At 33.4% G+C, this 24,612-nt stretch overlaps 1 protein-coding gene across 1 annotated transcript in view; it reads left to right on the top strand.

Annotated features, from left to right (window-relative positions):
- Positions 1-24,612, top strand: part of Ttc7 (tetratricopeptide repeat domain 7) — a 65,698-nt gene that overhangs the window by 31,927 nt on the left and 9,159 nt on the right. The window contains exons 10-13 of the mRNA XM_072535221.1: positions 4,138-4,420; positions 7,535-7,685; positions 14,665-14,903; positions 20,120-20,316. Of these exons, the coding sequence (XP_072391322.1) occupies positions 4,138-4,420; positions 7,535-7,685; positions 14,665-14,903; positions 20,120-20,316 (870 nt within the window). The remainder of the gene's footprint in view (positions 1-4,137; positions 4,421-7,534; positions 7,686-14,664; positions 14,904-20,119; positions 20,317-24,612) is intronic.

Below are 24,612 nucleotides of genomic sequence, written 5' to 3'. Positions count from 1 at the left end.
CGATACAATTTAATATAACTTTTTTTTAAAATAATGCATTTTAAACCAGTCAAAACTCCTGGATCTAATGAACAACACTAAAGTTAAATGTATTATAGAAGGAAAATGATTATCTGTTAGGTATTAGGTTAATTATACTGCCCTTTTTCCTTAAAATATTATAAGAGACCATCTTTCGCTATCTGTAACTTACGCAGTTTACATCCAAATGATTTTTTGTAATGCTCCTTTTAAAGGTCTTTTTGTATGCTATAAAAAACTTTTGTATTATTACCCCCGAAAAATTAATCCCTTTCTTACAATTTAACTTCCAAATATTCGCGAAAAAGATGTTTCCATTCACCGACCATATCTCATTTTGTAGGGTATCTAGAATATCTTGTAAAAATGAATCTTATTGTTCTTTATAAGCTGCATTTTTGTTTTGGTATACTTTTTCGATCAGGCATATTTTTGAGTTATTCATGAAAAACCGTTAAAAAACGTGACTTTTTTCAATGAAAATTCGTTGTTTTCAACCATAAATAGCTCAAAGAGTATTTACTTTCTGAAAAAACTCATGTATAGAACAAAAGTTGCTTAGAATTTAATCCTCTATCGACTCCCATGATTATCTTTCTAAAATGAGCAAAAGAATTTCTAACCCCTTCTAGGGGGTAGAAATTCTTTTCTACAAGGGGTGACAAGCATCCCTGGGGCGGAAGCACACATCGGGGTTAAACACACAAGTGATTCGGTTAAGTCCGACAAAATTGGGAAGTGAATAGCCCGAGTAACTGGAGCAAAACTATGAAGTGGTATTTTAGTTCAATTGTGCGAAATATGGTTGATTTCCTTTTTTGTTCAGAAAATGGAATGCGTCAATTGTTTACAGTGGAAGCCAAATAAAGTTGCGTTTACGTCATCATTGTGAACATTTGCAGCGCTGTCAGATGGTTCATAAAGTATGAAAATTAACAGAAAAGAACTGAAGTAAACAAAAAAGGTGAAGGTAGCAAATTTCACACTATATTAAATGGAATTTAAAAATGAGTTTTAAAAAGTTTTGAAAAAAAAAGTAAGGAATTCCACAATAAAAGTGGTAAGGTTATTACTGAGTTACCAAACAATAAATTTAATCAAAATAAAACCACAAGCAATAAAATAAAATATTTTTTAATAATGAACGTATTTTCAAAAACAACATCAACGAACTAAACATTTTCTGAATCTGATTCCACATTAGTGTCACTCTCTCCACTATTAAGATTTATTACTATTGGACTAATTTCTTGACGATCAAATATTCTTTCTCTCTCATACCATTTAAATATTTCTCTTTCAGTATGATTGATAAGAGTTTTTCCACATATCAGGAGTAATCATGTAAAGTGCCTCATGCCACATGTTTAGTCAGTTGTTAGCGCTGTTACCATCTCTACCAAAGTGCCTATTGTAATAATTTTTTGCTATGCCCCAAATTAATTCAATAGGGTTAAAGATACAATGGTGAGGAGGAAGACGTAAAACTTTGTGTCCATACCGTTCTGCCATATCGTCCACTATATACTTGGTTTGTGGTTTATTTCTAAAAAAATGTTTAAAATAAATGACATTTATATGTAAGATTATATCTGTATATTTACTGTGAAACAGTTCTGTTTTGAATTTTGACTTCTCTAGTAAACATGTAGATTTATTTGAGTTTAAAAAATGTATTAGTTATTGTCATATTGTTTTAAGTGCAAAATTCTAGCAATCTCCTTGCATTGTTATTTCTGGTCATTTCTTCATATGATCGTCAAAATTCATCTTTGCTTTGTGCGTTATCATCTTCGTTTGGTCCAGATACTACTATAATAGTTTTATTACAGCTACACTCTTTATCATTTATTTTTATTATTAATATTCTCTCTGAGCATGCTTTCCAGAAGTATATCTGTTTTTCCAGTCTTTTATGCATTATACAACCTACACATGTAGCTGCCCTTTTGGGTTCTGATACTCCACTATATATTAAAATGTGGTTATTTTCAATTTTTACTATTCCTTGTTTTTTTTCCTAGTCTCTGATATTGTTTTATACTTAATTCTACTGCCTCAAACTCCTCTACTAGTTCTATTTCTTTACAATTTATTCTCTTCATTGTTACACAGTCCAATTTTCCAAATGATGCAAATTTTTTTTCTTACGTGATATGTCTTTGTGATATTTGTTTTGTTCTTACATTTTCTGATTTAATTTATTCGTGTCCATTGTTATGGTTTTATCATATTCCTTGTTTTTGCCACAAATTGTCTCCCTTTTTTCCGACTTCTCTTGCTTCTCTGCTACTCCCCGTTTTTTTGCATCCCAATATTTTTTAAAATGCCTTTATTTTCCCATCTATATTCCTCTTTGTCTACTATGATCTTTTTAAAACCTACTTTTATCATTTTACCGTCTACCCTGAGTTCTTTACATTTTTCAGTTATGTATTTTCTCATTTCTCTTTCTTTGGTTGTTTGATCATAATTTATGAATACCTATCTTGGGTCATTCCTGCCTAAGCCTCTACCCCAGAGCTTTTTTGGTCTTTATCTCCTACTCCTTCCAAGAATTTGCAAATCAACCATTCTTCGTAGCAAGTGATTAACGTCGTCTCGACTTTGAACATGCCTCAACCATCTTAATCTATGCGCTCTCATTTTGGCATTAATTGTTGCCACCCCTAGACTTTCGCTAATATACTCATTCTTAATTGTATGCTGTTTTGTCACTCATCCATCTAAGCATTTTCATTTCTGCCACGTGTATTCGGTTTTCTTCCTTTTTAACTGCCCAACAATCAGTTCCGTACATCATAGCTGGTCTTATGATAGTTTTATAGAACCTTTCAATTTGATGGGAATCATCCTGTAATACACCGCATACTTAAAACTATTTTTTTTTTTCACTATTTCATGTCACCATTTAAAGTTTTGTTTTTTTCTTTTGCAATAACTCCATCTTTAAACGAACATTCCAAATACTCTGTTTTTGTCTTACTAGATTAGATTAAGATTAGATTAAGAGAGGTGGCCTTTCGGCCTATTCCACTGCGACCTTTTCAGATCTATTGTGGTCCTCTAGTCCTAGATAACATTCTCTTGCCTGACCCTTTTTTTTGTCCCTTTTGTCTTACTAAGTTTTAAACCTTTTTCCTCAAGAGCTTGTCTCCACTGTTCTAGTTTTTGTTTTAAATCCTTTTCAGTATTTCCTACTAACACTACATCAACTACATTAAGCACATCTACAGGTCATACATCAAACTACAGGTCTTTTGGATATACCTGTAGTTTGATCGATCCATCATATTATAGATCTTCCTTCCTTGGATAATAAGTCTTTCCATATGAGCGTTTGTTTCTTTATTCCTGTATTTTTCCATCAACTGCCCTTTACTGATAGTATCCGTTGTTGATCTGCCTCGCATAAAACAGAGACGAGCTACTGAATCGCCGCTTTGCCGTGAACATCGGATTTCCAGATTGAATGTTGCACGAGAATACTTGATACTACATATCTTTTGACGCACGCATGCAGTTAATCTTTATCGAGAATGGGACGTTGACCGCGCATAGGTACCTGACACAGTTTGTGGAAGACCATGTTTTAACCTTCATGGTTATTCTCGGAGACGACGCATCAATTGTATTTGTTAATGAACAGCCCAACACGGTTCGGATAGTTACTGAGTATCTTGACTATTTGTTTGGTCTGCTCACAGTCTAGATTTAAATCTCGTCTCTATGGCAACACAATGTCATTTAGATCTTTGTAGACAACTTCGTAATTCCCGGTCCGTGCTCATTGCATTACCTGCTACAAAGCTGCAAAAACCCTATTATTTTAGGCCGCTCTTTGTTTTGAACTTTAAGTATAAACCAAGTAAAACCAAGTCAAAATGGCTACGATAGAGTTTATTTACAAAAGTGGAGAACAAGATATGAAATTAAAAAATTAAGTGACAGATAGATACTGGTTGGGGACCTTAAACAGTCGAATGTTTTAACTGATATAGTAGTTCACAAAATGTTTATTCTAATGATCTCAAGATCCTATTTTTTTAATCTTTTTTTTATGTGTAAAATGGAAAAGTATATTATGTAGTAAATAATATTTTAAAATGTTTTTAGTGCTGTAGAATTAGAACCAAACGACCATTTGTCCAGATATTATCTCGGACTACAGTTAGCTATACTCGGAAACATTCCAGAAGCTCAACAACACGTATGTGTTGGTTTGGATCTTCATCCTGAACATTCTACCTCTTTGCATCTTCTTGTTCTGCTGTTAACGGCCCAGAGACAGCATAGTAGTGCTCTTCTGGTGGTTGAAAATGCCTTGGAAGAATATCCAGATAGCCTCAATCTCATGTATGTGAAGGCATATCTAGATTTACATGAGTTCGGAGGAGAGGTAAAAATTTTTATCACATATCTATATTTAACATTTCGATGGTCTGGTTGCAAAAGTGGCTAACTACAAAATCGTCGTTTTCAATTAAACGAAATTTTAAGTTTAACCCTGTCGATTAAATCAGGTCTTTCAAATCGAATTATTGTTTCTCTATAAAATATTAAGTAGTAATACTGACAAACACTTTAGATATAAGAATAATAAATAGTTCTTTAAATTATTCGTCTGGGAGGGTTTTTCGGAATAAAATGCATGTAGCTACATTTGGAACTTAACTTTATTTTAAATTGAAAAATGAATACTGGTTATCTACAATATTACAACTACAGAAAAATTTATTAAAAGAAGTAATAAATAAACAACGGTGTAAACTTCTTGTAAAATAAATATTTAAAAAAAAATCTTGCTCTTCCTGGTCATTTATATCGGGTAATACCGTCTCGTCCTCAATATTTGGATCTACAATTAAGTCTCTATAAAAGGCTCTGCAATCGTCGGGAACATTTGCGGTACTAGAGATTTCTTTTAGATTTTGAAGTTTTGCAGCCGATATTTTTCTTTTTTCTTCAAACAAAAGCTTTAAACAATTTTCCATGGTGGACGTAACTCTTCGATCCCTACGGGGAACAATCAATATTTTGTTGAAATACTTCTTCATCTAAATAGGTTTTAACGTGCATCACAAAAGGATTATCTTTTTCATAACGAATCCACTTAATGTCACGCCAATTAATCACAGTTCCATCTTCAGCTTTGTTTCGATTAACCATCATAAGTTTTGCAAGGGGTTTCCAATCAATAAAGGTAAGGTCAGGTGTTGTATAAACTTCATATTTTAGAGCATTTCGATTTGCTTTCTTAGCGTTATGAATGTTGCTTAAACCTCGATGTGAAAGAAACAAATAGAAATAACTTGGTTTATGATGAGTTGTTTTATGATTTTCGGAATGGCGATTACATTGCGCTTAACAACTTCATTACTTCCATAGACTGGCAAATATGTATGGTTAATGATATTGATGTTACTACAAAATTATTCTATGAAATTCTCTCTATAGGAATTGCTTACTTTGTGCCATTGAAGAAATATAGAACTTCAACTTTTCCCAAGTGGTTCTCTGCTGATCTTACAAGACTGACTCTGGAAAAAAAATATGCTCACTATATTTATGTTAGTAATCGTTCTGATGATGACTATATTAGATTTTTCCACCTAAGAGCTGAATGTAAACAACTGTCTGATTTGCTTCAGCAACTATATTAAAGGTATAGATACTGGCCTAAGAAATAATCCAAAATCATTTTGAAAGTACATCAATGATAATGATGTACTTCCTTTACATACCTATCCATTCATTAAATAGCAACTTTAGTACAAATATTTGTCCTTCTAAGATTATTATGACTGATATTTTTAACGGCATAAATGAGCTGCCCAATAAGCTTACTGCTGGTCCAGATGGTGTGCCTAATTTTTTTTTTTTTTAAGTGTGCCTGTACCCATGTAATGCCATTTGTTATATTTTTAAATAGATCTCTGGAAACCTCTATTTTTCCTTCTTTATGGAAAGAAAGTTATGTTGTTTCTATATTCAAAAATGGTCAGAAAGACAATATTGAAAATTATCGTAGCATTTGTATACCATCTGCAATCCCTAAGCTCTTCGACTGTCTTATAGCAAAGCAACTTTCTTGGTTATGTAAAGGCTTAATATCTCAATCATAACATGGTTTTCATAGCAATTCACTGCAACAAACTTGGTTTGCTATCAATCTGATATATTATTTCATATGAAAGACCGTAAACAGGTAGATGCAATATACACAGATTTTTCCAAAGCATTTGATAGTGTAGATCACCAAATACTTTTGGGCAAATTAATTAATGTAGGCTTTCATGTCAGGTTTTTTGAATGGATTAAAAACTCTACATCTGGGAGAAGTCAAAAAGTCAAGATAGGTTGTCATCTGTCTGACAGTATCTCAGTAACATCTGGAGTTCCTCAAGGAGGCCACACTTCTCCACTTTCTTTTAATATCTTCGTTAACGACATCACTTATATAAATAGTTTCCTAAATAGCAAATGTCTAATGTTGGCAGATGACTTAAAATTTTGGAAAGTTATAGATAGCTTAAAAGATCAAGCCTTGCTATAAGATGACTTAGACCGACTACAAAATTGGTGCAATCAGAACAAACTCCACTTAAATGTAAAAAAATGTTGTGTTATAAGTTTTTCTCGTAAAGTTAATAGAATTGGAACAAGCTATACTATTAATAATCAGCCACTGAATTATGTTTCTTCTATTCGGGATTTGGGTGTTATTTTCGATGAGAAGCTTACTTTCTGTGACTACATAAACTCTATTTCAATAAAGGCATTTAAACTTTTTGGTTTCGTTACTAGGAATGGCAAGTATTTCTCCATAGATTCAACAAGATTAGTGTATTGTTGCTTAGTTAGAACTATTTTGGAATACTGTTCAGTTATTTGGTCACCCTATTTTCAGAACAATATTGATACCATAGAAAGAGTCCAGCATTTTTGAGATATTGTGCTTACCGTGTCCACACTACATGATTATTCCTGTATCGAACAACAATTATCTTTACCCTCACTCAAGAACCGTCGTGATATGTTAGAAGCTATATTTGTATATAAGATCATACGTGGATTTATTGATTGTCCAAACCTGTTAAGCCAGATGAACTTTAATGTTCCCCATCAAGCTCTACGTTACCACAATGTTCTGAATATTCCTTTCCACAGAACAACCTATGGTATGTTCATTGTACCATGGGTTATAATGAAACAAATGGCGCTAACTTCACCTACATCGAAATATGTCCATTCCAAAGGTGGCTATGTGTTACTAGCTACAATATGGAATTGTGAACTACGTTCATTGTGTACATAGATACTAATCGTCCTATATATTCTGGCGCCAATTTTTAAATTAATGCAATTCGCCACATTTGGAAGAAAACTTAAAATAATTATGCGGTTTACTGTGTAAATAGCTCAAAAATGGAAAAATTGTAGTTAGCCACATTTGGAACCAAGCCATCGATTTGTTATCTATGATCTATATTAAATTACTTCGTATTTTTAGAAAGCCTTAGTAACAGCCAAACAGATGTTAGAACTTTGGAAAAATCTCTATGAAGGCCAAACAATTTCAGATATGCCAGAATGTGATAGAAAAAGTGACACGAGATCAGTCTTCCAACTATACAGTTCAGAAATGTCAGATAAAGACTCAAGTAAGTATTAACATTATACAAATCAAGGAGATGCGTACGATATATGAGCAGCATACATGGAAAAACCGATAAATCCATCTGTTTTTTGCATTTTTTAAGGGTTTATATAAATTTGGTAGCCCTCTCTGTTTCTAGAATATAAAATTCCAACAAAAACCGATATTTTTCTTTTAAAACGATGTACAAAGTTGACTAGTTCCGGCAAATACCGATAAATCCAAGTTTCAAGCAAAACCCGATACATCTTTAAATAATTAATTCGCCATCTATGATATCGTGCGTATTTATTGCAGATTTCTTTATGCTGATTCTGGCTTATGGTAGTCGCATAAACAAAGAAGTATACTTCTTCTTTGCCTATGGTAGTAGTTTGTAAATTAAAACGAGAGGACTCTGGTACCTTAATCACGTGGTTGTCGAAATTATGGGGAAAAGGATTTACAGGTTGTGTTATATTGTTCATGAACATATACCTATAATACAAATAGACTGAGCGTTGCAATACAGCGTCGTTCCCCCGGTGCGACAGATAAAACTGACGCAAAGCAGCCCCTGCATCTCTATCTAATGGGCCGGGTTTATAGTCCACGTAACCTTCTCATTGGTCATTTAGATCACGTCGATAAACCTGTTAAATTAGAAAGAGGTGCAGGGACTGCTTTGCGTCAGTTGTTTCTGTCGCTCTGGGGGAACGGTAATGCATTTCAGCGATCAGTCTATTTGTATTATAAGTCTATGTTTATGAATTATTTATTAAGCAGTTGTTTAACATAATTGTATTAAGTTTTAATAATGGAAGAAGCAAGTGGGTTGGAAATTAGTATAGGAAGTAGGAAAATCATCAACATCAACAAGTCAGACCAAGAGGCAAAAATCGCAAAAGCAAAGGTAACAGTAAAAATAAATTAGGATGTTCGTTACCTAACCCATTTTTTATTTTAGATATCGTCATAGCGATTCTCATATGGAAAACTTTACTTTAAGAAGAAGTAGTTAGTAAACTACTGTACTTAGAGTTTGCAAACATAATGGCCTTATCACTGCAATAGCATTGTTGAAAGTGACATTCGAACCATTTGAAATAAAATTTTTAAAAATAATTTAAAGTCCGATTAGGATATCAAATTGTGTCATTACATGTCAGCAGTTCCAATTGAAAGGAAGGAATCAGTAAGAAAAAAGTTCAGGTATGCCAGGCGTATATTCACACATTTCAGTTTTTCTTGAAATGTGTGAATATTAAAAAAGATCGCATAAACTACGTTGCTAAAACATTGTCAGACGGACATATCCCAAAAGAAAATCTGGGTGGGGATCACGTGTCCACAAAATCTGTTGTCAAAAAGAATAAAATAAGAGAGTTTATTGGTGAATTACAAGGAAGAGAAAGTCAATATAATAGAAAGAAGGCAAGACGAATTTATTTGGCCACTGATCTAAGCCTAAAGAAATTACATGGCATGTACCTCACTTAATGCGACCCTGAACATAATGTAAACTTTTCCATGTTTAAGATGATATTCGTTAATTATTTTAACATTGGGTTTACTAATACAGCATGAGATGTATGCGCACAATGTACTAGACTCAAAATCAAAATGGAAGTTAAGGAGGTAAAGAAAAGAGAGTTTCGACCAAAAGAGGCCTAATGCTTTTTATAGTCTGCTAAAAAAAACTCCTGAAAATTCCATTACATTGTGCTTTGACATGCAGCAGGTGCATCCTTTATCCAAAAAACCTAGTAGTGATGCGTTTAATGCACATCAGATTAGCATGTATGTTTTTTGTTGCGTTGATAGCCAGTCCAAATATCCAACCTTTTTTTACATAGACTGAAGATCATACAGGCAGGTGATCAATAGGTTCTGCACTTGTAAATTGTTTGGATTCTTTAGAGTATGATAATATTAGGACACTTCGCCTCTTTTGCGACGGATGCGGTGGATAAAACAAAAACTCCCATATTATTAATTCGCTGTACTTTTGGCTTTCCAGTCTAAGTAAAAAATATGTTTATTTATTTTTCCAGTCAGGGGTCATTCGTGTTTGTAAAAAGACAGGGTATTTGGGGGAGTAGAAAAGCTTCTAAGAAAAGAAGTTACAATTCTCTCCATAGAAAAATATGTAGTAATTTACAAACAAATTAGAGTTGTTAAAAAGATAGGCAGTACAAATTGGAGATTGTTCAATATGAAAGAGCTTCAAGTTGCCTTGAGAAAAGTGAAAGCGCTAGCCGATACAAAGAAGATTGTAATAAAAAAAATTAACAATTGAAAATTCATAAAAATACGATCATTCTAAAACTATTATTTTACCAGTAGGTATAAATTTTCCCATATTGAGTTGATCATCTCAGAAAAAGAGTTATCATCAGTTCGATAAAGATTGGGAGAAGTTACAAGAACTTGACTGGTACCGGGAATTGCTGAATGGCAAAAGTTCAAATGAAACGGATGAGGAAGAAGAGGACGAGAAGACGTATGACTGCTTGGAAGAGAAACCAGCGCTTCAGATTTGATTTTACTTTTTTCAAATTGTTAAATACTTATAATAAAAATAATTTTCTACATTCTAGAATATTATTACATGACGTATTATAACTACTATTTAATTCCAGTATGTTTCTTTAAATTGTGATGGGATTTTGCTCTACAAGTTTTCGGCTTTTATCTCAAAATTGAAAAAAGTGGATTTATCGGTTTTTTACATGTACGCTTCTCATATATAGTTCATCCCAAACCCTTCTTTCAGTGCGTCATAGTTGATCGAATTCTCTCTAACACATTAAGCTAGAAGTGACAGAAAAAAACGTGAGTCTGTGATTATTATACATAGAACTTAGAAAATTATTTATCGTAATGCTAATTCTACTTACGGATGTATAATTGGTTGGACTTTAGAATACGCTAAATAGATATCCAATCAATGATGCGCATAAATATTATTTGACGCAAATTATCTAGATCGTGACAGTACTTTCACAATTTCAACTGATAAAATGATAATTGTCATTCCATGTTAGTATTATCAGACATTTTACAGTGAAATTTTAATACCGAGATATATTGAGAAAGAACAGAGACTAATATTAAAATTATCAAATTATTTTCAATTAGAAAAAGACAGATTACGATCCTGCAACTGTCAAATTTAACTAAAATGTCATGCAATAATTCTCGACATTCTTAAAATCCTATATGACGTCAAAATTAGTGACGCACTGAAAGAAGGGTTTGGGACAGACTGTACTATTTTAACTAAATCTCATTTTGTGCTTTTTAAAATTTCATACACCACTCTTATGACCATGGCTTTAGGCTTCGGCAACTAGCATGATTGTTTATTGCATCAATTAGAGCTTTTATCAATCACACTTGATCTCTTATTTATTATTTAGCGTATGAAACAAATTAAGAAAAATTCTATGAACTGTAAACTAGATGAAAATGAAAATATTACAAACTACGTATCCACTGTACTTCTTCAGGTGTTCCTTCAACGAAGTTGCTCCATGGTCCTGGTTATGCTCGGAGAGGGCATTCAAAAGTACCCAATGTGTTGTATAGTTTCACTTTGATGGCTACAGTCACAATGTGAACACTAAATTTTACCCCATTTTTCTAGGCTGTCAGCACATATACCCTATCTGGTACGGATTTTATTTAATGTCACTCATGTCTTAACATTTAACTCAAATCCTGGAACCAGGTGACTAGAATGGAGTAGGTCCTATATAAATGTGTGGTTTTCTGCTTTGTTCCCCTTTTTTTTACTATTTGTTTGTCTTAAAGTCCTCTGATATTAGGTACCTGGGAATTAGCAGCGACGGGTTTGTGTATTTTGGCATATCTCTTTCTAAGTCGGGAATATCCTGGTGTATAGGTAAGATACGGTTATTAATATGCTTTTTATGTTCTCCAACTAGAGTACTCTTTTTGCGAATATCAAGTAGGGCTATTTCTGATAGGATGGGAAGCCATCCATACCATACGCATAGTACTATAAAATTGGGTATCATCAACATCGACATACTATGTGTAGGGGCTGTTTATCCATATGAAAGCACAATATTCCACTAAAGAATGCACCAGGGCCATCGCTAAAAATCTCAGAGTAGGTGTTATAGATCCTCAAGTTGTCCCACAAAACTTTTGAATAATATTCTTCTTAAGTTTCTCAGGTTACACAGCCATGATATTCTACGTCTTCCTACGCTTCTATTTCCTTCGATCTTTCCCTGCATAATCAGTGGGAGCATGATATATCTCTCTCCAAGGGTAATGTGTCCGATGTATTCCAATTTTCTTATTTTGGTTATGTTTAAAAATAAAATTATTATTTGAGAATAATATTTCTTTTCAATTTTTCAAGATATTTCTTAAAGAAGGGAGTACGGTCTAGTGTAATGCCGAGGTATTTAGGATCTGAATATTTTTCTGTTTGTCATTGATTCTGTCATGCCATCAGATATTTGGATGAAAACAGCATATTTCAGTTTTGCTAGGACTTTACATAGTCTCCATTTTTTAAAAGATTCTTCCATAGTTTTTAAATATGTCACTAAACTTTCTTCTGTGATCAATTTATATCTAGTCGCAAGTGTTATATATAATAGCAAAGTTGGAGTAAACTGATATGTGGAAGATACGAGATGTCTTCTTCTTCTTCTTCTTACGATGCCTATCTGTTCCGGATGTTGGCGATCAACATGGCTATCCTAACTTTGCTTGCTGCTATTCTGAATAGTCCGGTTGTCGATGTATTAAACCACTTTCTCAGGTTTTGAAGCCAAGATATTCTTCTTCTCCCTGGTCCTCTCTTTCCAAATACCTTGCCCTGAAGAATGAGTTGGCCAAGATATTCTAGTTTGCGCTCTTTGATGGTGTTAATAAACTCGCATTCCTTGCCTATTCTACGTAGGACCTCAACATTAGTCACACGATCCACCCATCAAATTCTTAAAATACGTCTGTAACACCACATCTCGAATGCCTCGAGTTTTCTTAAAGAAGCTTCGGAAAGTGTCCAGGCCTCTACTCCGTATAATAACGTAGAAAATACATAGCATCTAATGAGAGAGATTTTGGTAGCAAATGGTAAATCGTGACTTCTGAAAAGAGACTTCATCATTATGAACGCCGATCTCGCTTTTCCTATGCGTTGTTTTATTTCACTGGAGTGATCCCATTGGCTGTTAATGTTGGTACCAAGGTATGTGTAGCTGTCCACTCTGTCAATTCGATGTTGGTTAACCAAAAGCTGTGTATTTAATATTTCGCGCTTACTGACTACCATGTACTTTGTTTTCTTCGTATTAAGATCAAGTCCGTGTTCTCTACTTATATCTGATACACGCGACATTATTCTTTGCAAACCGTCCAGACTATATGCAAAAACTACTGCGTCGTCGGCATATCTAATGTTGTTTAGACGTATTCCGTTGACTAATAGGCCTTCTTGTAATTCGCCTAGCGCTTGCTCGAAGATATATTCAGAGTATATATTAAATAACACCGGGGACAGAATGCATCCTTGCCTCACTCCTCTATCTATGGAGACTGCCTCTGTCAATTGGTCATCCACTTTAATATTGGCTGTTTGGTTGTAATATAAATTATAGATGATTCTTAAGTCCCTATCATCTAACCCCACTTCTTTCAAGATGTTTATAAGTTTGTCATGCTTTACTCTATCAAATGCCTTTTTGTAGTCGATAAAACAAGTATACACATCACAGTTAACATCCCTGCATCTTTGTATAAGCACTTGGACAGCGAATAGAGCCTCTCGGGTGCCTAAGGAATCGCGGAATCCAAACTGCGTCCATGATACTTGTTCTTCGCATTTTTTATATATTCTGCCGTGTATCACTTTCAAGAACGTTTTAAGTAAGTGGCTCATTAGGCTAATTGTTCCGTAGTCTTCGCATGTCTTGGCATTTACTTTTTTTGGTATGGTCACGAAGGTCGACTTTAACCAGCTTTGGGTATTTTTCGAGATGTACATGTTAAAAAGAAGTGATACATGGCCTTTGTTAAGTTTTCTTTATTTATTTTATTACCTATAAAAACTATTTTCTTGTGGCATTTTAAAGTAATTACTATTTAAATGGGAATAAGCCACAATTAATGTTAAAGTACGTTTATTGACGTTTCAATTTCCACTTCGGAAATCGTTCTCAAAATACAAACATTAGTTTCTTACTCTCAGTTCTAATCTAAGGTCTTTGTTGCAGAGAATTGTTTTTATTTTTACAAACGCATTTCTTGCTATTTCTATCCTTGCTCTTATTTCGGTTGTTTGATCATTATTGTCTGAAATCCAGGTTCCTAGGTATTTGTATTTATCAACCCTTTCTCTCGATACATTTCCCAAATGTATGTTTGTTGGTATATTTGTTTTCTTTGTTATTATCATGTATTTGGTCTTTTTTATATTCATTTTTAGTCCATATTTTTTACAGAAACTATTTGTTTTGTTTAGCAGTAATTGGAGTTGTTCAGCAGAGCTTGCCATAATTACGGTGTCATCTGCATATCTTATGTTGTTAATAGATCTTCCGTTAATTATTATTCCTTCACTTTGAGATAGTAATGCTTCTTCAAAAATGGCTTCATACTGTTAATTATGTCACATTATTTTGCTGAGCAAATCATATTTCTAGAATATTTACGATATTTTAAAATTTCAGATTTTACAACTACCAGCTGCTTACTTTTACATTTATTTAGAAATATTATTTGTTATAAATTGCTGTGTTTAATATCATTTTTATTTAATTTTCCCAAAATGTTTTGTTAACAATATAAGCTCTAACTAAACTTTATATTGACAATTTCAAGACATACTTAAATATCACGTCATTCAGCATGATGAATAAGCTGCTACCGATTCGTATAAATACATGATTTCATGGCCTTCTAAAATTATGATTTTTTTGATGGCTCTATATTATAAATTAATATTATTTACATTTTAGGTTCTTTACACCTACACAATCTGGCAGCCACAAGAGTAGAGCAAGCTCTTAGTGAGGTCGCTAGTTCCATGAGTAGTTTTAACGCTAGACCTGGTCCTCAGCGGGCATGGATGCTGCAGGTAGAAATCTGGCTGCTTTTAGCTGAACTGTACCTTGCTCTAGACCAGCCTGCTGACATTCAAATGTGCGTTCAAGAAGCCATGCAGATATATCCATTGAGTCACCATACAATGCATATGGTAAGTAAGATTATAACAAAAGCTTTAAGTATTTCTGCCTGTATGTGAAACGAATGCATACACAGTCCAAGACAATTTATTAAGTCTTATAGTCTAATAACGGTTTGATCCGCACCTTCATGTCTTCATTTTATTTTAATTTTGAGTGGTAATTACAAATAAAACGTATCTATGAAAATCTTACTTTCGATTTTTTTGTTGCTTTCTATAGTTAAAACTGATTCTCCACATCCACTTTAGATTTTTTACCATTGTATTGCAAAATGTATAATTATGTATTATTATTATTTACCAGTAATTACTAATTAAGTCAATTTAATCGGTCTTATTAAAGTCTTCTTAGAATCATTTTTGTATCAACATCACAAATTTGATTAAATGACTGGTATATTCACTATCTAAAAGTAAACAATATTTTTTTTTATAAAAATAACTGTTATAAAAATGAAAAAAGATTCTTATACAACTAACGCCATAGAAACTTGAGTCTCGGTTTTTAGCTGGTATAAACTATTCTATCGCAGTCTTATAAAAGGAGTTAACATAAGTAGCTGGTATTATATTTTTTTCAATTAGCTCTTTTATATCTTTTTTTTTTATTTTCGTCTAAAGGCTTTTGAGGATATGCTTTAATCAACATTAGAGAAAAATCTCGGTCTTTGAACCGCCTTGAACGATTTCGTACACAGACTTTCTTAAAGTCGGTGTCTTCATACGATGTTTTGTAGAAGAAAGCTAGATGATGTTGCTTTTCAACGCGTATCAATCAACCTTCGAATGTTAACTCTTTTACCAGATAAGGCGTTCCTGTTTTTTTGGCAGTGCGAATTAATGTAGCATATTGCTGTGGGCAATAAATAGGGCAAAACCTTAAATATCTTTTTATCTGTTTTTCTATGACACTGTGAATATTATCCCCTTCATTTTGTGAGTGTCCGCGGATCAATCATTTATGGGTTATAAACTTAACTCTTAGATTATGGACTGCATAAGCATAGTAATGCTTAAAAGTATTTATTTTTTGTTGCCCGCAGCAATTATCACTCTAGAATACAATATCTACGTCAGTATTAGGAATACTCTTTTCAAGTACCATTTGAATGTAATTAAGATCGCAACTACCTATCTCAGTGGCACCACGCTTGGCTTCGGTCTCATCCCAAAGATAACATACAACATTCTTTACGTTTAAATCACTTACTGTAAAGTTAAGACAGTTGATCCTAGATTTATAAAAGAAAAGAGAAACTTGGCCTTTGGGAAGCTGCATGACTGCCTGCAGGTCGTATACAGCTACGATGACGTCATTTCTGTTCTGACGTCTGTTTTTTCAGCTTCTTTTTCTAATCTGGGCAATTCTTTTTCTTTGAGATGGCTATTATAACTGTCCCATAGTTTTGTCTTACCCTCATCATTGGCATTTCTATAGCTTTCGCATAGGTCGCACTGATCTTTCTTGGGAATTTGAAAGGAAATATTAAACTCCTCATTGAAAATTCGACTGAAAGTTGAAGCTGAAGCAGGGGTTAAACTATTTTCCTCTCGTATGGTTTTGTAATCTCGATTTAAATCTTCCAAACATTTATCACTTGAAATGTATTCTCTAGTAGTTTGGGTTCTTAAATAGTGGGACTCTATTTTAGGAATCGAATTTATAAAATTAATCACACTATTTTTTATTTCAGTGTCAATTTTGCGCTGATTGCCATGCTTTCCACGTGCATCAGGTGCATAAAACCATCACGTGTTTTCTTTGCGATCATTTTTGTAGGATTTGTTAACGAAACATACGCCTTACCTGTGTTACGCAATGTTTTGGCAATCTTGGACTTCCAGCCAGAAGGGTTTCGTTTTCTTTTTCTACATAATTTGGGTTCGCTAATTGGTGGAGCAGTCTCACTAGCAGATGTTGAAGGTATGACTGCGTGAGTAGAATGGAAATTATCTTGACTGTTTGCTGAAGAAGGGCCTGGTCTAGCAGATGTATTATCAGATGAACTACTTGAGCTACTGCAGCTTGACCAAGATGAGCTGGAGTCTGACGACGACTCGAAGAAGATGATCTTCTAGGGATTGCAAGGGACCGAGAAATATGGCCAAAGTGGGATCTGCATCAGAATCATCTATAAACTCTTCTTCATCGCTAGTTTTTGGTAAATAAGAATGGGCTACCTCTTTATCTGATGATCCATGATATAAAACGGCTCCTGTTGTTGTCTTGTCGGTTGACGCTTCAACGTAAAAGTTCCCGGTATCCTCTTGAATGCTGTTTTGTTGAACAGAAGGTTTACTATCTTTTGTTTTTGCTTCTCTAGCTTTTTCCAGCAGTAGAAGACCACGGCCTCTCATCATCTGCAAAATAACAATTATTAACCTAATTTATTGAACAATAGTGCATTATCTCAAAAAATAATAATTTATCTGAATGTTAATAGAAATTAATACTATTTCAGAGAATATTTCTCTTATTTTATAGATATAATTCATTATAATTTTTGATTGGAGTTTTTGATTAGGATGTTACTAAAATCTACTATTAATAGTGCATTATTTCAATTATGTTTACTTTTTAAGAACAATGCTGAATTATTTTAAAATAATACAAAAAAAATCTTACCTTTTCCAAGAATACAGCACTATTTCAAAATAGTATCAAGCAAGCGTTTTAACACAGTCACCAATACAGAATTATTACTAAATAATTCAACAAACTGTTTGTTTTTTATTCAACAACACTATATTAACTGAAAATAATTCACTGTTGCATAATCGCTGTACGTCCGGTCTCTAGGTCTAACAAGCTGCAACTCGCAATAATTGCCTATACGTGGTATCAGCCTACTCGTGCCGTCACCAAGAACAGAGACTTAGTGCGCCATCTGTTGAATATGTTATTACATATAAATACACCGGTATTTGTGATATATGCGGCATTTTTTTAACTTGGCTGTTATGTGAAAAATCGTTTTTGCGATTATTCGACATAATTCAGTGTTGTTCTGTGTGTGCGATATTTACACAACATATCTAACCTCACTCACTTTACTTCTAGCATCGCATACACGCGGTACGTATATTCGCCGATCGCACTACGTACAGAATGGGCAAGTAAATACGGCCCTGGAATTGGTGATAAATATAGCAAGGGGATAATATGATTTGGCGCTATACTCCTTTTGCCCTATGAAGGACGATATGTAATTAAGATATCATCAGTAGGCCTCAAACAGTGGGACGTTAATATTTAATTCCGATCGCTTGAAAAGTAAAAATATTTAATTTGCTGTATTTTATGTTCAGTAATAATATTGGATTTTACAATATGTATAATATTGTAATATTATATACACAATATGTATATACAGGGCGGTTAAAAGAAATGGAACGGAATATTTCGAATAATCGAAATTATTTGTCGACATCAAATGTTCATCAAGGTCTCTATAAGTCTCTATTTTGCGTAGAGTGAAAATTATACGAATGGTTTTGCATGCAGTTAAATTGGAAAATACTTGCCAAGTTGCTGGTATGTCCAAATTTGAATAATTTACATCCAAGAGTTTACTTTCTGCAGACACTGTATTAAATATAACCTTGAAACAAATTGGCACTAAATCACTTCCGAGTTTTCAGCAAAACAAAAGGTTTAAACATGTGTAGTCCAGTAATTAATACCAAAGCTATTGAGAGTATGCAGTCCAGTAATTAGACCGAAGGTACTTTATCGTTTAACTTAAACACACCACAAAGTCCGAATTGAATTCCCAAAACACCTTTTTGTTTCTTCTTTTTAGCAAACGGTTTGTCCTATTCACTGTCTGATATTTCACTAGCAGAGTCGTCACTATCTGAATTGTCTATCCAAATAATTAGAGGCCGGACCTCATCTATAACTCGTTCGGTTTGAAAAGACTAAACGATTATGTCTTTCGTATGTCTAATACAATTTTGAACACCCTAACACAACATGGTATAGACCATAACACTATAAAAAACTATATTGAGATCAAATGGCGTCGATCAAAATAGACAATCGTCTGACAGCAGAATTGCCAATAAAAAGAGGAGTTCGTCAGGGCTGTGTACTTTCTCCACTGTTATTCAATATATATTCCGAAAAGATCTTTCAAAATGCCCTCGAAAATATTGAAGAAGGAATAAAAATCAACGGAGAATACGTAAACAACTTAAGATACGCAGACGACACCGTCATTATTGCGGACAGTACTGAGGGTTTACAACGACTTTTGAATGTCATAACCAGAGAGGGAGATAGCTTGGGACTAGATATAAACACAAATAAAACAAAAGTAATGGCTGTTACACGTGCACCAAATAGAACCATATAGAACCAGTACAAATATTCCAGTATCTTGGTTGCCGGATAACAAACTATCTTGACCACGAGGTCGAAATACGTGCTCGTATAGAATATGCTAATATTCCAATTTGTAAAAACGTATATTTATTCCATATTGCTATACGAACTAATAGACCCAATAAAATTTCATTTAATTTTGTTGCATATAATGTTTGGCTCAAAAAATCACTAATAACTTACAAATTAAAGCAGTTAGTTATAGAGAATATTTAATAATTTATAAAGTATCATAACATTTCATTACAGTACAGGGTGTTCATTTAAGAAATCTCAGAACATGCTCATTTCAAATTTCAACCGACCCTGTATACAAAAATTAAATATTTCGTTATGTTAATAGTAGAGATAAATATCATTTTTGGTGACAAATCACTACAATTCTACAGGATGTTAATTTTACTACAAAATTAACGAAAAAGTAACTATCTTTTAAACTCCCTCGCATATCACTGATAAACCTTATATTTAAAGCACCCAGAGAACATTGGCAAGAGTCCAAAAATGTAAAATATATAGGGTGTTTCGTTAAAAAAAGTAAGTTTCTTCCCCTCTGTTAATATGATATGACTCTGTATATTTGAAAATACTTTTAAAGTACAGTCCCATCTATTCTAACTTTTACCTAAATTATTTTTTTCGACTTTCTCGCACTAGCACTACACCCTGTATAAAAATAGCTTTTATTTTGATTATCTAGTTTGGTTGTATGACAACCTTTTATATTCTTAATGATATACGCGATAACGCGACCAGTGCTACGATTTAGTGCCTATTTTTTATGGATTTGCAGAAGTATTCATATATTAATTATTAAACTCTTTGTTTTTTTTTGTAGAAAGGGCTTCTTCACATGCATAAACAAGAGTGGGCTGATGCCAAAATGTGCTTCCAAAATGCTGTCGCTATTAATCCACTTCATGTTCAGTCGTTGCAACAATTAGGTTTAGTTTATCATTATTTAGACCTTCAAGGATTAGCCGAAACCACCTTGCGGGAGGCTGCTAAGATCGAACCCAAAAATCATGTTACATGGTAAGATATTTTTATTTTATTTGTGGAAATTGTTTGCAATAATTAAACAAATTGTAACTTCTTGTGGAAGAGCTGCCATACATAATACGAAATTTTGTATCAAATTCTGGAATATACAACTATAGATTGTCTCAAAGTGACTAGTCTGTACAGGGTAAATGCACAACATCGATGCTATACTTCTTTGCAAACTTGTATTAAAATAAACGTCACTTCTTACTACTTAGCCTAATCCATCTTTTGTGTTGAGGGTAGCTTAAGTACTAATGCCCACTAACGACCCTGCCTGGCTTCCTTCTGTCAGTGGTTCTCAAACATAAATAATATTTGCTACAATATACTTGGGTCAAATTAAACCAAAATAGAAATTAAGAAATGCCTTTTATTTATGTCACACAAGCAGTTTGTTTTGAATTCTACAGTATGTGCTAGCGATACAAACCATTTGTTTATAGATTTAAATAAAATCGAATAAAATAAAACTAAAATATAAAGAAACATTTTATTTATGTATTGTTCCGTTCAAAAGTTAAGGGGGAAGGACTTTTAAAAATCGCACTGTATATGTTGGCAGTAACAAAACGTAGAAATATCGGAAAATAAAAATAATAAATAAGTTGAAAATAAAAGAAGTCATTGTATTTAATTTCGTGTGTAAGTAATCGTAATTGTACACCATTATCTTTAGTTCTTTTTTCTGTCAATCGCTGTCACATTTAGTTTCTGCTTCACTATCATCATCATCATTATTATCGTCACTGTCATCATTATCTCCGTTATTTATATTTATAATAATTGGTTCGATATCATTCAACAAATTGTCAATTTCCCACATTTTTTTCTGTTGCTATTACGTGGTTTATGTAGTTTTTCCATTTCTCTGGCGTAATGACCTGGTACGCTGCTGTAATTAATTCAGCTTCTTTAAAATTCGTGTTGCGTCCAGCTATATACCGTTTCACTCCACTCTAAACCATTTCGATGGGATTGAGTTCACAGTGATAGGGTGGGAGCCTCAGAATCTTCACATTGTACTTTTTGGCAATACCTTCTATTATGTACCTGTCATATTTTGCTTTGAAGGCCTTGACTACATCAAGTAACTCGCATTTTAGGTAGTCTTCTTAAAAAAATAGGTCCTTTGACAGAAGCCATTCTTGAATATCTTTTTTTAGTGTTGAACTGTTGGGAATTTGTTCTGACTTTCTGCTGGTGATAGGAGGCATTGTCCATTACCACAACAGTTTTTTCTGCCAAATTCACCATTAAGTTATTTTCGAACCAATCTTCGAAGGTCGGTCCATCCATTTCGTCGTGGTAGTTATTTTTCTTTGCCAAAAACGTGAGCTCTGCTCCATCAACAAATCCACTGGTAGATCCTGCGTGCAATAAAACGAACCGTGTACCACGAGCTGTTGGAGGTTTTAATCCTGTTGTCAGACCACGAACAAAAGCATCGCGATGAGATGTAATTGTTTTATCGACTCATTCTTTTTTCACACTGTGCTCGATATTTACCCATGATTCATCCAAATACACTATGTTGTATCCTTCTGCACGGTATTTACGAATTGCGCGTAAATAACGTTGACGCCACGAGATGATTTCTGGTTTTTCAATCAAAATTTAATTTCTGCCACATTTTATAAACACAAAATTCATATCACTCAGCAAGCGATGTAGCGTGGCCCGTGAAAAGTTGGGCAAAGTTTCTTCGACATTTACAACAGCTAATATGGTGGTAATGTTGGTGGTATGTTGTCACGAAAAAATTGATGAACTATTCTACGAATTTGGCCCCTGACACCTTCATCGTACTTGTTGTCACGAGAATTACCAACCTTTCGCTTCTTGGGCCTGCTCTTTGGAGATTGTAATCCAGCAGGTGATGAATATTCCTGTCGTATGCGAAACAGAGTCTTTTCGCAAACACCACTCATTTCTGAATCGGTGTGATTCTGATTAAGATGATAATTAATAATATTCATTAGTATCTGCTTCTCCGAAAGTTTCAGAGCTTTTCCACGTTTCCATTGAACAATTTCCTCCATTTTGCGGTAAAAATTCGGCTTCAAATATAACAATAGCCAACAACAGAAAATAATAATAATCGCCAACAGCAAATCACAACAGCCACCAACAAATAATAACAATAACAAAACAGTAACAGCACATCCAAGATGGTACAAATAATCGTAACTCGAATATGTTTACGCGCTCCGAAGAACAAATAAAGACTAATTAAGGCCCTGGATGTGTCAAGCTTTTATATTACCCTGGATATATTCTGTACAAGAATTACTCTAATTGCTTCTTAATTACTGAATAACTTAGAAGAAAGTATTTGCAGTTGATATCAACCAAAATTACAAATTCCTTAGACATTATGGCAGTAATTAGCACCGCAGGGACATAAATAACATTTTAAATTTGGCAGTTAGTAGAAATTACCGGAATTGTTTTAAACTTTGTAACAAATGTTTATTTAATGCACATTTTCTTATACTACTGCTACTAATAAAAGATAAAAGTTGATAAGTTACTATTAGAAACAAATAATGTATAGTATTATGTAAAATTATTAGCAAACGATATTTGTAAATTACATAAAATTGTACGTGAGGACTTGTTGAGAACTCCTGGTTTATTCCGTTTATTTTGAAAGATAGACATTAGAGAACGCCATCGCTCACTGCATAAAACTAGCAACGTCTTGGTGAAATTCCCATAAGGTTAGCATTGCATATCTTACCCTGTACAGACTAGTCACTTTGAGACAAAATATAGCAATATCCATTGCATCTCTAAAGTTTCTTCAATCATCAACATCTTGTTCATAGTTTTGATATGATTTAGTGGATAATCATTAAAAATGACGAAAGATAATTTTAAATTAGATCGTATGGCAAGTAATATATTATTTGAAAGCTTTAAAGTTCTTCTTGTTCTTCTCAATTATCAGTTTCAAAGGTTGTAAAACTGTTTTTATGTCACATGTCATGACATAACTGTCAAGTTAAAGATTATGTTTATATAGGATTAAGCCACAGTTCATTGTAATCAAAATTACATTTTATAATAATTATTATTTGACATTTCGATTTCCACTTTGGAAATCGTTTTCAAAAAGATTATTTTAAACTAATGAGCTGTTATTATAACCATAATTATAAACACGGTTAATCATAATTATGAACAAGTTTTTTGACGGTTATTATCCTCCAAAATGACTTGCTTAGTCTCGATCTTGTAGGCATATAGCCACTTTATGTGTTTATGTGTTATGTGTTTGTCTTGTATATGTATTATGTACAATTGTAGAGTATGTGTCTGTGACTTTCTATTAATCCTCTTATGTTGTATGTTTTTGTTGCTGACTTCTTCTTTTAGTATTGACAACCAGAGCTTGGTACCATCAGCTGATGGGTTTGCTACAAATGTTTCTTCATTAAGTAAGATGGGAGCTGCTTCTTTGATTTTTCCCTTTTTCGTGTCTGTTTTTTTCATCACTATTGATGCATCTTGCCATTGTACGCTGTGCTCATTGTGTCTGGCATATTTGCATAAATGTGATTTGTCACAGTCTCTGTTTTTATGTATGTTTCTTGCTCCTTTATCCTGACACCTAAAGGGCTTGCGGTTTGTCCCTTATAAAAATTAGCATTCAAAAAGTATTTTATAGATGCAGTTCTTTGATCTCTCTTGTATGTTGTTAGTTTTGGTTTTGTACAGAATAGATCTCAGTGTATTAGTTGTTTTAAATGTTGTTGTGATTTAGACTCATTTCCTATCCTCTTATTTTTTTCTGATAAAGCCTTTACATATGGTATTGTTGACAACTTTAAATCCCTTCTTGTGGGAATTTCTGGATTGCTTATAGTGTTTTGTTGTTCCTTTATTCAACCTTGTAAAATTCCTTGTTTATAAATGACAACGGGTAATAATTTTTTGTTTTGTTTGTTAACCTTTGTTAGCAGGTTTTTTTCTCCCCGAAATGCATTTTTATTAGAGCAGGTGTTTTGGGCTCTATCGTATAATGATTTGTTAATTCACTTTTTGATGTTTATGTTACGGTTTGAGTGGTAATTTAAATGTGTGGGTTGATTTTCTGTAAACTTTGATTGCAAATCCTGTATCTTCTTTTGTGATTAACATCCAGAAAAGGCAGTGAGCTGTTCTTTTCTTTTTCCATGATGAATTTGATTGTTTCTTTTTTACTGTTGATGTCCATCGAAAATCTATCCAGGGCTTCTGATCCGTGAGGTCAAATGGAGAATACATCATCTACATATCTCT

This window comes from Diabrotica undecimpunctata, chromosome 6 (genome assembly GCF_040954645.1).
Source record: "Diabrotica undecimpunctata isolate CICGRU chromosome 6, icDiaUnde3, whole genome shotgun sequence".
NCBI classification, from domain to species: Eukaryota; Metazoa; Arthropoda; class Insecta; order Coleoptera; family Chrysomelidae; genus Diabrotica; species Diabrotica undecimpunctata.
Note: the sequence above shows the minus strand (reverse complement) of the source record. Positions and strands in the feature narration are given on the sequence as shown.